The following is a 14,975-nucleotide window of genomic DNA, read 5'->3' as shown; positions in this document are numbered from 1 at the left end:
GGACAGAAATCGGAAGTAAAAAACTGGGGGACCAGGTTGGGGCTCACCTTGGGGACACCCAGCCGGGCAAGCTGAGGCACAAAGATATGGTCGGCAATGTGTCTGAATCCCGCCCCAGTGCGAGTGTTTCCTCCCTTGTAGGTGAGCTCTCGCACGGCTTGGATCACATCACTACCAGAACCATAGGTATCCAGGCCAAACTCAGTCCTGAGGAAAGAAGGAGGAAGGGAGGCTTCTAGGAGCCTCTGAAGGCTCCTCGGGGATTTGGGGGTCTGGAGGTCTCTAGGAGTCTCTGGGAGTTTCTAAGGTCTTAGGAGCCCCGGGAGATCTTGGGGAAAAGCTGGGGGGGGGGGGGGTTCTGGGGGTCTCAGGGTTCCAGGTGGCCCAGGCCTCACCGTGGGTCATCGCTGTACTGCACCACACTGAAGCGGACACCGGAAGCCCCTGTGACCTCAGTGAAGGGAAGCACCAGCCCCTCCATGAAGGCCCGAACTTCTCGAAAGTTGTTTCGGCCAATGGAGGAGGATCCGTCCAGCAGGAAGACAATGTCAGCAGAATAGAGGTTGGTGCAGGTCACTAGGGTTAGGGACATAAGCTCATGGAATTCAGATGCTACTCAGTGGGGTGGCAAGGGTAGCTTCGGGAACAGGGGAGATGCCAGGACCCCCAGGACGGGCAGACCCCCGAACCCGGGACACGGAGGGTTTGGGTCAGTGGGAGCCATGGATCATGGGAGTCACAGGGAAGAGCACAGAACTTTGAAAGATGTGACAGAAGGCACAGGCCTGGGGGGACACAGGTCCTTCCCCCATTCTGCCCCAGTCCAGCCTATTGGGGGTGTTTCCCAGAAGGAACAGGGATCCCCCTGCCCGAACAAATCAGGAGCTGAAGGTAGAAGGGAGCGTTTGGGGGTGGACCTCTCCTCTCCTCCCAGGCCCGCGGGGAAGGCAGAGGTGGAGGAACCCAGAGTTCCGGGGAGGTTTCAGGGACGAGGTGGTCTGGGCCCTGTCCGTACCTCGCCCTCTCTCCGCCTGTCCTTTCCCGGGCACCAACAGGGTTCCGATGACCCCGGCAGTGAGCAGGAACCACCGCCTCATCCTGCGGGGGCGAGATTGGAGCCCAGGGATCGGGCTGCTTTCTAACAGCCTCGCTTCCAGTCCGATCCTCGGGGAAAAGAGGGAACTGGACCCCCAGGCCCCCGCCTGGCCCCCTCACCCCACACCGGGTTGGCGTCTGACGCGGGGCAGGTAATGGCAGAGGCCGCTTCTTCCCTCAAATCCCCAGCAGAAGTTGGGGAAAGCCCCGAGGAGGGAACAGGCGGCAGGAAGGCTGTAGACTGGACCCCTGACTGCCCGCCCGCCCCGGACCGCCGTAGGGGCTTTTTCTTCCCGGGAGGAGGGGTGGGAAGAGTCTGGGTGCACTTGGGAGGCTCGAGGTGCCGAGAACAGCAGCAGCAGCAGCAGCAGCCAGAAAGAGGGAGAGGGCTGGGCTTCTGGGGGTTCCTTCTGGCTGACGGAGAGGGGGATTTCTAGGAGGGGGGCTCTCTCCTGAGGAGCGTGCGTGGGCTCCTCTCCCAGAGTCCTCCTCCACGAGGGTCTCGCTCTTCCTCTGGGGGAGTTTGCCAGGTTCCCTCCCTGGGAGAATCTTTGCCAGGAGGGTCCCTGGGGGTGGGGGTCCCGGGAAGAACGGGAGCGAGAGGGGAAGCAGCCCTAACACCCTGCAGTCACGTCCCGGCCGGCCTCCCGTAGAGTCCTAGGAGACGGGGAAACTGGGATCCACTCTCCGCTCCACGCCCACCCCCTGGGGCTGGGCAGTTACCTGGAGCTGTCCATCCGTCCGGGGCCCGGCAGGGCCAGCTCTGTCCTCCGGCTGCCCCCGCCGCCTGCCTCCGCGGGAGAAAAGTCCCCGAGATCCCGCTGGGCGGGGGCGGGGAGGGGCGGGGCGGACCCAGGCAGGCCGGCCCCCAGCCCCGCACACCGCCCAGCTTCTTGGCTTGGACAAATCCCGTCCCTGCCGCCGCCGCCCCGGGAAGGGGCTGACTCCCCCCTCTCCAGACCCCATCCCGCCTCGGGCCAGCCTGGGCCGGGGAGGGAAGTCTGCCAGTGGCCCGACAAGTCCTCTCCCTGGACCCGGTCCGCCGCTCGCCACCCCGCCAACTCGGGAATGGGATTCTCTCCCTGCGCTCCCCCGGCCCCAAACTCGCCCTGCAGAAGAGTCCCCCCTGGTGCTTGTGGGGGAAGAAGGGGTGGTCAGGGGAGGCCAGCTCCCAGGTAGAGCGAGTCTCCCCCTGCAAAGGCACCTTCTCTATAAAATGGGGTTTATCTGAAGACATACTCTAAATGTAGTCTCCGGGTCCTGGTCAAGCATTTCAAGTGCCCTCAAATCCCACCTCCTCCGGGAAGCTTTCCTCGGTTTTCTCCTCTGCCCCCTAGCCCTCCCCCGGCCCAGGGACCCCTCCCTCCTCTGAGATCCCTCACGTTCTCGCCCTCACCTCCGACACAAGTGAATATCTTGCCCCCCTAGAAACTGACCCCAGGCACCCCGACTAGGAAGTGGCCACATGAGAAAACTAGGTTGGTTTCGATCTCCTTTTCAGTCGAGCCCAGCAGGAGGCTTGGAATCAGGAGACCCGGGTTCCAATCCTGCCTCTAACCCTTAGGAGTTAGGTGACCCTAGGTAGGTTGTCTCACCTGAGCATGTTACCCCATCCGGATATAGAAAAATTACTTCATAGATATGTTAACATGGATACTAGTATGACATTCGTTGTAGTTTGGTCACGTCCAGCTCCTCCTGACCCCATTCGGGGTTCTCAGCATTGATTTTGGAGTGGTTTGCAATTTCCTTCTGCTCATTTTACAGATGAGGAAACTGAGGCCACGAGGGCTAGCCCAGGGTCACACCACCAATAAGTGTCTGAGGCACTTTCTGAACCCAGAAAGGTGAGTCTTCCTAACTCCAGGATGGGCACTCTAGCCACAGAAGCCACCTAGCTAGTCCTATGAGAGGGAGAATGAATAGTTGGAACTCATTGAGTGCCAACATGGCACAGTGGAAGGTGCCAGATTTGGAATCTGAAGATGTGAGTTCAAATCTCAGCTCTACCCTTTACCATTGACTTCCCCCTCTGGACCTGGACCTCTCCTCTGTAAATGAGGGGGTTGGACAAGGTGGCCTCTCTGGTCCCTTTTGCTCTAAACTTGTGGTCTTCTGAAGGGCACGGGAAGGGGATCTTGGCCGGAGGCATGTAGGGGTCCCAAAGACATCGGGGCAATTGGATGGTGTGGATCTGGGACGTTTCAGGAGGGATGGAGGTTACAGCTGGAGGTGACTCATACCCAGTGCCCTCCTCTCCCTAGTCACACACACGCACTAAAATAACCGCAGACAAGGCCTGGGGGCAGGCAGGGAACCTTTTCCCTTCTCAGGCACAGGAAGGGGGAGGGAGGTAAGCCTTTGGGGGATTGGGAGGAGGGAGGATTCCAAGCTTCAACCCAGTCAGAAATAGCTCAAATCCATTTTTTAGAAGTGAAGACTGAGGCTCTAAGCAAAATAGAGCCTCTGACTCACCTCAGGAGCTGGCATTGATTTGGGGGGTGGGGGGAGTCTAGAAACCATCCTGGACACCTGGAAGTGCTGCAAACCCACCCCTCCCTAACAGACCTATGGTGGAGAGAGTGGAGGGAAGGGGGAAATCAGTGGCAGAACTGGAACAGGGATCCTGGTGTGGGGGCCCCCCATAGAAGCCAGGGCTCCTCCTGTGGGAACTGTATGGACAAAGTCACATTTATCCATGGCACCCACGACCCCAGACATTTGTGTGGCAGCCCTCATCCCGAGGTCCCCCTCGGCCCCTTCTAGACAGAGGATGCCATCCAGCTGTGTCCCTAGAGGAGGCAGGGGGCTGGGGGAGGCTGGGGGTGAGGGAATCACCCTTCCCAGATGGAAAGGGGATGGACCACCCACAGGGACAGCTCATTGCAAAGGAATCTCCCCAGCAGCAGCCCATCTGGGGGAGGTGGCACATATGGAGGGACTTCAGGGCAGGAAGCTTCAGGCTACCCTTAAAAAGCCTGAGTTCAATAAATTAGTCCCAGTCTCCAGGTCAGGCCAGGCTCACTCGGCATCCTTCAGTGTGTCTACACAGAAGAAACGTGTTCCCCCTTCCTTCACAGATTTCAGAACTGGAAGAGCCCTCAGAACATAGCACAGAGACTAAGAGCTGGGGGAGATTTTAAAATCAAAATCACAGTATTAGAGACTCTGTCTGTCTGTCTGTCTGCCTGTCTGTCTGTCTATCTGTCCATCCATCCATCTATCATCCGTCCCTCTATCTATCTATCCATCCCTGTCTATCTATCCATCTATGGATCTATCTATCCATCTATTTGTCTATCTGTCCATCCATCATCCATCCCTCTGTCTATCTATCCATCTATCTATCTATCTATCTATCTATCTATCCATTCATCTATCGATTGATCTATCCATCCATCCATCCATCCATCCATCATCCATCCCTCTATCTATCTATTTGTCTATCTATCTATCCATCTATGGATCTATCTATCCATCTATTTGTCTATCTGTCCATCCATCCATCTATCATCCATCCCTCTATCTATCCATCTATTTGTCTATCTATCTATCTATCCATCTATTTGTCTATCTGTCCATCCATCCATCTATCGATTGATCTATCTATCCATCCATCTCTCCATCTATTTATCTATCTGTCTGTCTGACTAGCTATCCATCTATCTATCTATCTCTCTGTCTATCTATCCATCTATTTATTTATTTATTACCTTTTCCTTTTATAAAGGGAAAAAAGTGAGGTCACAAAGAAGAGTCACTTGCCCAAGGCCACAGAGCCGATGGTCTGGGTCAAAATCCTGCTTCACACATTTATGGGCTCTTTGAAATTGGGTAAATCACTTACTCGGTCTGTGCCTGTTTTCTTGTCTGTAAAATGGGGATATAATAGCACTACCTCTCAGAGCTGTCGTGAGGATCAAACCAGAGGGTGTAGGCAAAGCACTTTGCAAGCTTTGAAAAAAAAAAAGAAGAAACTATTATTCCCATATATTACAGTTATATGTTGATTATTCTTCAGGGCAGATCTGAGAATAGAACCCGAGTCTCCTTATTTCCAGCCTCCAGACTTTTTCCACCACATTATCTGTCATGCCTTTGCTATCTACAGCTCTGCTCCCAAGACATTTGCACCCCTCTCTAGCCCTGATTTCTAGGCAAAGTTTCTCCATTTACCTGCTGGGTGTCTTCCAGTGCTTGATAACGGAATCAATTTATTGCCAATACAGCCTAGTGGTACAACCATTCTCCCAAGCTTGAAACTCCCCAAATCTCTGCCTCCTCCATTGCTAGACTCGGGCATCGAATCGCTGGCCCAATTCTATGGGCCATAGCCTTGCTTCTAGTCTTGGGGTATATAGGTTTTGAGGAGCAGTGCCAGGATTCAGACCCAAGGTCTCTGACTCCAAACCCTCCACTCTTTCCACCACACAGTACTGCCCTTTCCAGACTAGAGAAGGAGCGGTCGAATATTCATGCCAAGGGAAGCTGCTTCTGTCTTGGCAAAGGGCCTACTCCGAGCCTCCTGGGGAAATGGAATACACTGGAGGGCTGGCCCCGGCTCCCCCAGAATCCAGAGTTTCTGGGGGACAAAGGTTGGGTTGGGGAAGCCACTGGAGCCTTTGCTGCCAGGGATCCCTCAGAGACGAGTCAGCACCTGCCCAGCTGCCACCTGGAGATGGCTGCTCTCCGCCTGCCATCACCTGCCCTGTGCCTCCCTATGCCTGGGCCTCAAGCCCACACCTTCCAGACCCACACATAACTTCAGGGGAGAGGGTGGGGGGAGCTGGCCCAGAGCCAGGGGGCACAGAATCTCTCTGGTCTGAGAGGGGGAATATTGGAATGCCCATTCTGTCCAGGCCCAAGGATGGGGGAGCAATCCCTATTTCTTCCTCCTCCGGTCCAGGGGTGGGGTAAGGGGGTGATGTCAGGCAGGTGGAGGGGGGAGCTGCTTCTGAGGAATTGGCTACCAACTCCCTCTCCCCTCCCCCAGCTTCCTTTTCTCTTGCATGCCAATGCTGTATGAGAAGGAAAGGGGATCAAGACATATAAGGGCATATTAAGTGCCTGAATGCCCAGTCCCTACAAGTTCAGTACTCTGGCTACTCAGTTTCCTGGCCACCTAAAAGGGCCAGGGCTAGGCCCAAGTTCAGAGCCCCAACACAGAATCACAGAACCTGTACACGAACCTCCTCTATGAACACCCTCCTGTACAGCAGCCCTTCAAACACCTGAAGGCCATCCTCGTCCTCTCTGTCATCCCTTCTCCAAACTAAACATCCTCAGGTGTAACCGGATCTCCAGGCCTCTTCCAACCGTCCCTACCCTCCAACCAAACTGGACCCATGGATGCTTGTGCCAACTGGAGTCCTGGCTGCCAGCTGTTCCCCAGCCCTGACACTGAGAGTTTTGATGCCAGCCCAAAGTCTTGGTGCGTCAGTGGCCCTGGGGCTATGCTCCACTGAGGTCCTGGGAGTTTGACCTCCGAGGCTGAGACATCTGGCACCCCCTGTGGCCCAAGTCATCCATGAGGCCTGAAGGGAAGTGCTTCCCCATCCCCCCAACCCACTCTGGCACCAAGTTCAAGGAGCAGATGTTCTGGAGAGTCGTGAGGATGGAATCGGCAACTTCTTCCAGTAGCCTCAAGTGTGGCCTCTTGGAGATTCTCAATGCCCCAAAATCAAAAGAGTGGAGGAAAACCGGAGATTCTAGGCGTGTCTCACACCCAAAAGAGGTTAGGGAGTGTAGCCTCCACCTCTGAGGCTACCTAGGCCTTCAGTCCTTGGATGAGGTCCTCTTGACCACCTTCTTTGAAAAGAGGCATAATAAGGAAGATGAAAATAGGAATTCATGTAATGTATAGAGTATGATCAATGGCTTTACAATGTCTGAAGGGCTAATGGTAGAAGAGGCTTATTCTTGGCTCCAGATGGGATACCCAGGAGCATTTTAAGGGGATGGTGAGGTGGGGAAACAAAAGGAAGAAGGAAGGTTCAAGGAGACCTATTTATGCTTGTTGTAAGGAAAAATCTGCCTTAGGAGGTAGTGATCTCCCCATCACTGTAAGTTTCTAAGCAAAAGCTGAATGACCAACCACTCACTGGTCACTTCCAGGTCTTTTCCAAGCCATGTTGCTTACACTCTGGCTATCTTGAACTCTGTTCCTGGGCTCAGAAAGATGATCGATTGCATTGGATACAAAGGGAAGGATCACAAAGGATAGTACTATTGCTCAGAGTAGATGGGATAATGGGGCAGCAAGGTGGCAAAGTGGATAGAGTTCCAGGCCTAGAGTCAGGAAGAAAATCCATCCTCAGACACTAGCTGTGTGACCCTGGGCAAGTCGCTCCATCTTGTTGGCCTCAGTTTCCTCATCTATAAAATGAACTGGAGAAGGAAATGGCAAACCCACTCCAGTATTTTTGCCAATAAAGTCCCCAAATGGAGTCATGAAGAGTTGGACACAACTAAAAATGGCTGAACAACAGACAGATCAATGATAATGTTCTAGAGGGGAAAGGAAGAACTGTACAATGATTATCTGGCTCCTTTCTTCCCCTTCTCCCAGTCACCATCACTAAGGACCACTATATTCAGACCTAGGAAGGACAGGACCAAAATGCTAAAGCAAGAATTGAAATCCAAGACACACAATGAGATAAGAAGAAATCATGGAGTTGCCAGCTCTAAATTAAAGTTAGCAGACCCAAATCCTAAGGAGATTGGTCTAGGACCTTTGGAGAAGAGGCAACAAGACAGGCAGCAAACATTTATTACATGTTTACTGTGGGTCAGGCATAAGACTAAGGAGCAGAGACACAAATACAAGTCACATAGAGGTACCACAGGTCTGGAGATAGCCAAGTGTTACCCTGACTCAGAGACATTCTGTATGTGAAGCATCACTGAATCCCTTAGTGAATTTGACATATAATTTTTCGGCACTTACAAAAGGAAGTCAGTTATTACTCGGACCCAGCATAGGCTCACTAAGAATAAATCATGCCACATTCACTTTACCTGCTTTCTTGGCAGGATTAATAGAACACAAAATGTGATGAATATTATAAATACAAAGTACTTGGACTTCAGGAAGACATCAGAGAAGCCATGGATGGAGAGAAGTGGGTTGAAAAATGGTAAAATAGAAAAATCCATAATTAGCAAAATGATGGTAACCAGAATATTCATTAATTTCCCAAGTCAACCTGAAGAGTGGTTTCTGGTAGTACATCAAAGCATTCAGTTCTTGGCCATATTCCTTTCAATGTTATTATCATTGATTTGGTTTAAACATAGTTCTGACCATACCAGTACATTTCATAAGCATATGCTGCATGCCAGACTCAGGTTCCACCAAGAATGATAAATTGAAATTATGGAGTGAATTTAAAATAAATGTGGGTAGCTATGACTCTAACATTAGGGGGAAAGTAACTTTAAAAAGTTATCAATCTTAGATTAGGAAGTCAGCCGGAGCAGCTCAGTGGATTGAGAGTCAGGCCTAGAGATGGTAGGTCCTGAGTTCAAATCTGACCCATCAATGCCTAGCTAGATGACCCTGAGCACATCATTAAACCTCAATTGCTAGCCCTGCACTGGAACCAATATACAGTATTGATTCTAAGATAGAAAGTAAGGGTTTGTTGTTCTTTTTTTTTTAATAGAGGAGGAGGAAAAAAACAGCCATATAAGTACTAGGTGACAACCTAGTTTTGTTTTGTTTTGTTTTGTTTTAAGACATAGCCAATGTCATTCGTTCTGCTTTTCTTCTCATATTTGTTACAAGTTTTTTTTTTCTTTTTTCAGTGAGGGAGGAGGTAGGAAGGAGAAAAAATGAATGTGTTCACTGAAAGATAGTCCTTTTTATAAAAACCTGGTTAGAGGGAAGCTAATGTGAAAAGGGCCTGGGGCATGGAGTCAGTGAACACAAGCTCAAGGATGAGTCAATGCTGTGATGTAGCAGCCAAAAACCCTGATGTGCTCTTAGGCTCTGGGGTTCAGGAGCAAGGAGATGAGAGTCCAACTGTTCTCTGCCCTAGTCAGACTGACTACTACCTCTGGAATACTGTGTCTAGTTCTGAGGACCACGTTTTGGGCAGGACATTGACAACTTGAGTGTGTTTAGGAGAGTCATTCAGAGGAAGAGGAAGTAAATGTAAGCAATGTCATAGGAGAAAAGGCCAAATGAAGTAGTGGGTGATGTTTAGGCTGAAGAGAAGATTTGGGGTGGTGAGGTCTTCAAGGATTTAAGGACTGTCGTGTAGAAGTCTCTCTACTTGGCCTCAGAGGACAACTCAGAACAATGAGGAGAAGCTTAAGAGAGGAAGATTTATATAACTTCCTAACCATCAGTTGTCGGAAGGTAGAATGGAACTGCCTTGGGAGGTACCAAGTTCATTTCTGAAAGTCCAAGCTGAATTTGAGAGGCCACTGGTCAGGGATGTTGCAAGGAAGCATTATGTTTCTAGAATAAGTTGGGCTTAGACCCACTATAAGGTTCCTTCCAGCTCTAGGATTCTATAACTCTACTTTTATAGTCTTGATTTCTCATGACTTCCTAACAGAGATATTCCAATCCAGGCCTGCTGGTCCTTTCACGCTACAGAAGAAGAATTAGGCTTGCTATTGGTTTCAGGGGGCAGACCTAGGACCAGTGGGAAGAAGTTTCAAGGAGCCATCTTTCTATTTGTAAGGAAAATCTTCTAATTAGAGCTATTCTCAAGCAGAATAAGATGTCTTATTGATTGCTTCAAGCCATTGTCTCCGCCTGGGATGCTCTCCTTTCTCACCATTCAACTGCCACCCATCTTCCAAGGTCCTGCTGAGGTCCCATCTGACTGGAAGCCTTCCAGGACTAAGTCACTAAATAGCTTAGGTTACTGAGTTCCCCCAACTCAGAACCCCTCAGTCTGATGCAATTATCTATTGTGTTCCAGGTGTTCAAGTTCTGTCTCCCCAGCCATACTAAAAGCACCTCAAGGGCAGGGGAAAATGTCTGAGGATTTTTTGTCCTCCGATAACTCAGTAGAGCTATATAATCTTATTCCAGAATGGTACTCACAAGAAAAAAGAAACAAGCCAGCCAATGTGAAAGGTGAACCCCTATTATCTATGTCTCAAAGTAAGAATTTATCAGACTGAAAGCCTACCATCTCTACTTGGAAGTGAGGCATCTAGGAAGGCTTTCTGGAGAAGGAAGGATATGAATATTGATATATATTTGGTATATGAATATAATGGACAGGAAGTATGAGGCTATTCTGGAGCAAGTAAAAGGGGCCCTAGGAGAAGGAAAGAGAACAAGCACAGAAAATCCATCCTAGTGAAGCTCAGAAGTTTTGGGAAAAGGGTGAGGGGAGCCAGGAAGAAGGCTCAGGTCAACCAGAATCAACACAACGATCCTAAGATTTAAATATGTAATAAGTTTAGTTTAATGTACTCATTTTAACAAATGATGACATTTGGGCTTGAAATGAAGAACTGACTCATCCAAGGTCACACCAATCTTTAGTAGCAGAACTGAGATTGGAATCCAGGTCTCCTGAGCCTAATTTCAGTTTCCATTTCACTACACCAGGCTACTTGAACACACCTGACCGAAACATGCACATGAGAAAAAAGCAAAGGGGAGGATCATGGTAGGCCAAGGAGTGGGAGAAAGCCAAGACTTTCAGAGGGAACTCAAAGGCATCTTCTTCCCTCTTGTCTCTCAACAAATAATGTAAAGAGCCTCTAACCTATGTGAGCAAACATCAGCCAACATGCCTCCCCAGGCACGGATTTGGATTTTCAGAAGTATCATGCTGCCCTAGGCCCATGCCTCTTCCATTTGACAGGCCAGGGAGCTTCTGCTACTCTGGCCTCTGCTCATTGGTTCCAAAGGGATTTAAAAAGTTAATTTGATGAAGGCTCAACAGCCCCAGCCCTACAGCCTGACAGCTTCAGATTCAGGGGATGACGTGACGGGCTGCACAGTTCCTAACATGCCTCGTACACTCAGGATGTTCAGACATGAACCCTGAGGGGAGAGGGGCTCAGAACCCCAGCCCTGCCTGGGCCCTGTTGAGCTCACCAGGCTGTTTCTGGGTGCTGTGACTCAGCTTTGTTTGCTCTCACAAGAGATGGACTTTTTTTTTATTCCCCTTGTCCAGACGATACTTAGAAACCAAGTGGAAAAACACAGCTTGGGGCTGTAGGACTGAAATCAAACTGGTGAGCCTGGAAGGAGGCAATAGGGGGAGGGAAATGCATCTTTGCACTTCCTACAGAAAGCAATTCCCCTGTGCAGGCTCCTTTCCTCTCTGCCCAAATGCAGACTGTAGGGGCTACTCCCAGGGCCAGCCATAAGGGAAGAGCTTCCCCAGGGTTCCTCTCTGGGCTCAGGGGCAGAGCTGACAGAAGGCCCATCAGCCTGGGGAGCCTTAGAGACTTCAGGGATTTGGATGTCAAGGTCTAGTGTTCAAGGAACACCAATCTAGAGACCAGAGCTGCCCACAGGAGAGGCTCATTCCCCAAACCTATAAAATGAGTATCAAGGCAATGCCCAACCCACACCAAGTGGCCACTACGTGACAAAAAGATAAAACTATTTTTTGAATCTAACTCATTTTGGTTCCTGGACAAAATCTCCTGCAACAATCTGCACTCTGCCATGGCCTCATTCAGTGCCAAGTCCTTAAGTAAACATAGAAACCTCAGCTCGTGTTCCCCTCCCCACCCCCATCTCCCTGAAGCCCTCCCCCTGCCCAGGTCCCCCAAACACCTCCTTCTGTTTGTTCATAAGGGAAGAGTTCTTCCACCTGGATCCAGCACAAAGTCTGTGTTAACGTCCCTAAGACATTTCCCCCATATTCCCTAGAAGACCTGAGAAGGCTCCTCTGGCCAAATTCCCTGCTCCCTATCCCTCCAGTTCAGCTGGGCCAATCATTCCCCCACCCCCAGAGTCCCAGTGCTGAGGTGGAACATCTGTTGCAGCCACATCCCAGACCCAGTTTAGAGATGAAAGGCTCCCGCTGAGCTGTGGTGCGATCCCACCCCCTCCACTAGAAGGAAGGCAGATCCTAAAACCAAACAGCCGGGCTCAGAAAGTTGGGGAAACTTTCCATTTGGAGTGAAAAGGCCCTTGCTTCCCACCTTCCCTCTCCACGGTCTCCCAGCCCCAAGGGGAAGCATGTAGACACAAAGAAGCCAAGCTGTTACTCAGTGACCAGTCGTCTAGGGAGGGGGCTCTTTGGCCTGAGCCAGGCTGGTCCTCATATGACAGATGCACTGTCACTGAAGTCAGAGCCTCTCCAAGCCCAGTTCTTAGTGCTTAGGACACAAATAAACACAACGACATTTCCTGCCCCTAAGCAGCTTACCTTCTAAAATGGGAAGGAAACACAAAAAGGGGAGCAGCAGCAAGAAGGGCATTTTGATTTGGAGAGCTACAGATACATCAAAAAGGCCGTGAGGGAGAAACTAGCCAAAGTAGACAGAGACCAAGGGAGCTGGGGAAAAGACAGTCAGCCACTAAGGCAGGACATTCAATTCTAGTAGAATGTGTCATGGGAGGACTGGTTGTAGGAACTGGGTTGGGATGGTTTAGCCTGGAGAAGTGGTCTTAGGGAGGAGTGCCTCGAACACAGGAGGCATTTAATGCATTTCTTTTCATTTAAAATTTTTAAATAATAAATACCTGAAAGGCATTATTTGAAAGAGATTACAGAGAAGCTACAGAGGATCAAATTTTGACTCATTATAAGGAAACATTTTCTAAAATGAAAAGCTGTCTACAATCAATCATTCAATAAGCAATTATTTACTGAGTTTCTATTATACACCAGGCACTCTAGTATGCCTTGGGAATATAAGGAAAAAGAATGAACAACATACAGTAAGGACAGTTCGGTGGTGCTATGCATAGAGTACTGGGCTTGGAATCAGTCAGACACAACTGAACAACAAAATTTGCAGTAAGCATACTTTCTAACAGGTACATATAAATAAATGGTAACAATAGAATGCTAATATATCCAAAATAGTTAAGTACAAGTAGTTGGGAAAGAAGGTATTAGTAGCTGGGGAAGAGGTGCATGGAGATGCTCCATGAGCTGCATCTTAAAGGAAGAAAAGATATCCATGAGGCAGAGGTAAGGGAGAAAGCATTCTGGTTAGAGGGGATGGTCAAAGGCAAGAGACCGTGCCATATGTTGGGGACAGAAGGCTGGTTTGTCTGGATGTCTGAGTTTCAAGGGGGAGGAATGGTCAGTGAGCCTGGAGAGAGTTTGGGACCAGCTTGTTTAAGCTTTAAAAGCTAAATAAGTTTATAATTTATCCTAAAGGAAATCAGAAGCCACTGTAAATAGTTCTGGATTTAGTGAAAATAGTGTGTAAGATGGATCGGGGTAGGGAAAAGATTTGTGATCAGGAGACCAATTAGGAAGCTGTTGTGATCATCTGGGAGAGAGGTAATAAGGCCCTGAACTAAAGTGGTAGCTAGATGTTTTAAAGGAAAGAAATATCCAAATTTGGCAAATGATGGGATATGTGGTAGGAGGGAAAGTGAAAAATCCAGGATAATGCCAAGGTTAGCAACCTTGATGGATAAGAACAATGATGGTGTCTTAATAGAAATGGGGAAGTTTCAAAGATGAGAGGGTTTAGGGGCAAAGATGATGAGCTCAATTATAAACCTAGTGAGTTTTAAGATGCCTCTGAGACCTCCAGTTTGAAATGTCCAAAAGGCAACTGGTGATGGGATACTGAAGGACAGGGGGCCCCTGGAGTTGAATATTTTTATTATTTGTGAGTCCTCTGCATAGAGATAATAGTGACACTGATAGGTACAGGTGAGGTTACCAAAAAGTGGTAGAACAGCCCCTATGTAGGAGACAGGTAAAGAAATATTGGGCAGAATAACATGACTGATATGAAAATGTTTTGCATGATATCACATGTACGCCTATATCAAATTGCTTATTGTCTCAAGAAGGAAAGAGAGGAGGAGGAAAGGAGATAATTTGTAACTCAAAATTTTAGTAAATTCATCTTTTCATGCGATTAGGAAAATATAAGATGCTGAAAAAAAGAAATACTAGGGTAGAGAAAAGACCATCAAATTTGGCAACTGAGAGATCACTGAGCTCTTGCCAAGATGTGCATCTGAATGAAAAGCAAGGTTCCCAATTCCCAAGTACCTACTCTAGCAAAAAAGCAACGTTTACACCAGACTGAATAACTACCAATAAATCCCCAAAGAGACTATAAGTGACTTATTTTACCTCAGAACTATACAGAAAAACTAGAGCCAACACATCAGAGGAAAACATCACCCACAAGGCTTTGTGTTTGGGCACTTCAAGAACTAAGGGTTTCTGAAGAAGGCCCTAGAGTGGCCAGAAAATCTTAGCCTGGAAATCTTGTGAGCTTCAGGGAGCAGACCAGAAGCAATAGGGACCAGCATCATGTGGATTAAGGCCAGCATTGCTCAGATCAAGACAGCTCAGGCCCAGGAACTCCAAGGTTCCCAATGCTTTTGTCCTGAGATGACAGAGAGGACTCTAAACACCCCCACTCAGAACCTCAAAGTATCAGGGAGGGCAGAACCCAATGAGGTAGAAAGAGAAGTAAAGAAACTCTGGGAACACAGGGCAAGACCTAGGAGGGCCATCTTCCTCACCCAAAAGCACAACTAGAGGCAAAGAGTGGTCCTGGCACAAAGTTCCACTTCAGGAACTAAAGCAATAGAGATGGGTAAATCAAAATCCCACCCAACACACAAAATTTTAAAAGCCCACAGGGATTTCCTGCTCAAGTGTAGTTTGGAGTAGATGATCAAGTAGTATTTGTAAGTATTTATAAGCACAGCTTTTGAGAATCAAAAGTTCCAGCAGGAC

General features: G+C 49.0%; 1 protein-coding gene across 1 annotated transcript in view; it reads right to left on the bottom strand.

Annotated features, from left to right (window-relative positions):
* Window positions 1–2,237, bottom strand: part of COL7A1 (collagen type VII alpha 1 chain) — a 49,632-nt gene extending 47,395 nt beyond the window's left edge. Inside the window, exons 1-4 of the mRNA XM_056805097.1 lie at window positions 1,819–2,237; window positions 1,016–1,098; window positions 396–576; window positions 48–207 (exon numbers count right to left, since the gene is read on the bottom strand). Coding sequence (XP_056661075.1) covers window positions 48–207; window positions 396–576; window positions 1,016–1,098; window positions 1,819–1,832 — 438 coding nt within the window. The 5' untranslated portion in view covers window positions 1,833–2,237. The remainder of the gene's footprint in view (window positions 1–47; window positions 208–395; window positions 577–1,015; window positions 1,099–1,818) is intronic.
* Between the last annotated feature and the right edge of the window lie 12,738 nt (window positions 2,238–14,975).

Source organism: Monodelphis domestica, chromosome 7, assembly GCF_027887165.1.
Source record: "Monodelphis domestica isolate mMonDom1 chromosome 7, mMonDom1.pri, whole genome shotgun sequence".
NCBI lineage: Eukaryota > Metazoa > Chordata > Mammalia > Didelphimorphia > Didelphidae > Monodelphis > Monodelphis domestica.
Note: the sequence above shows the minus strand (reverse complement) of the source record. Positions and strands in the feature narration are given on the sequence as shown.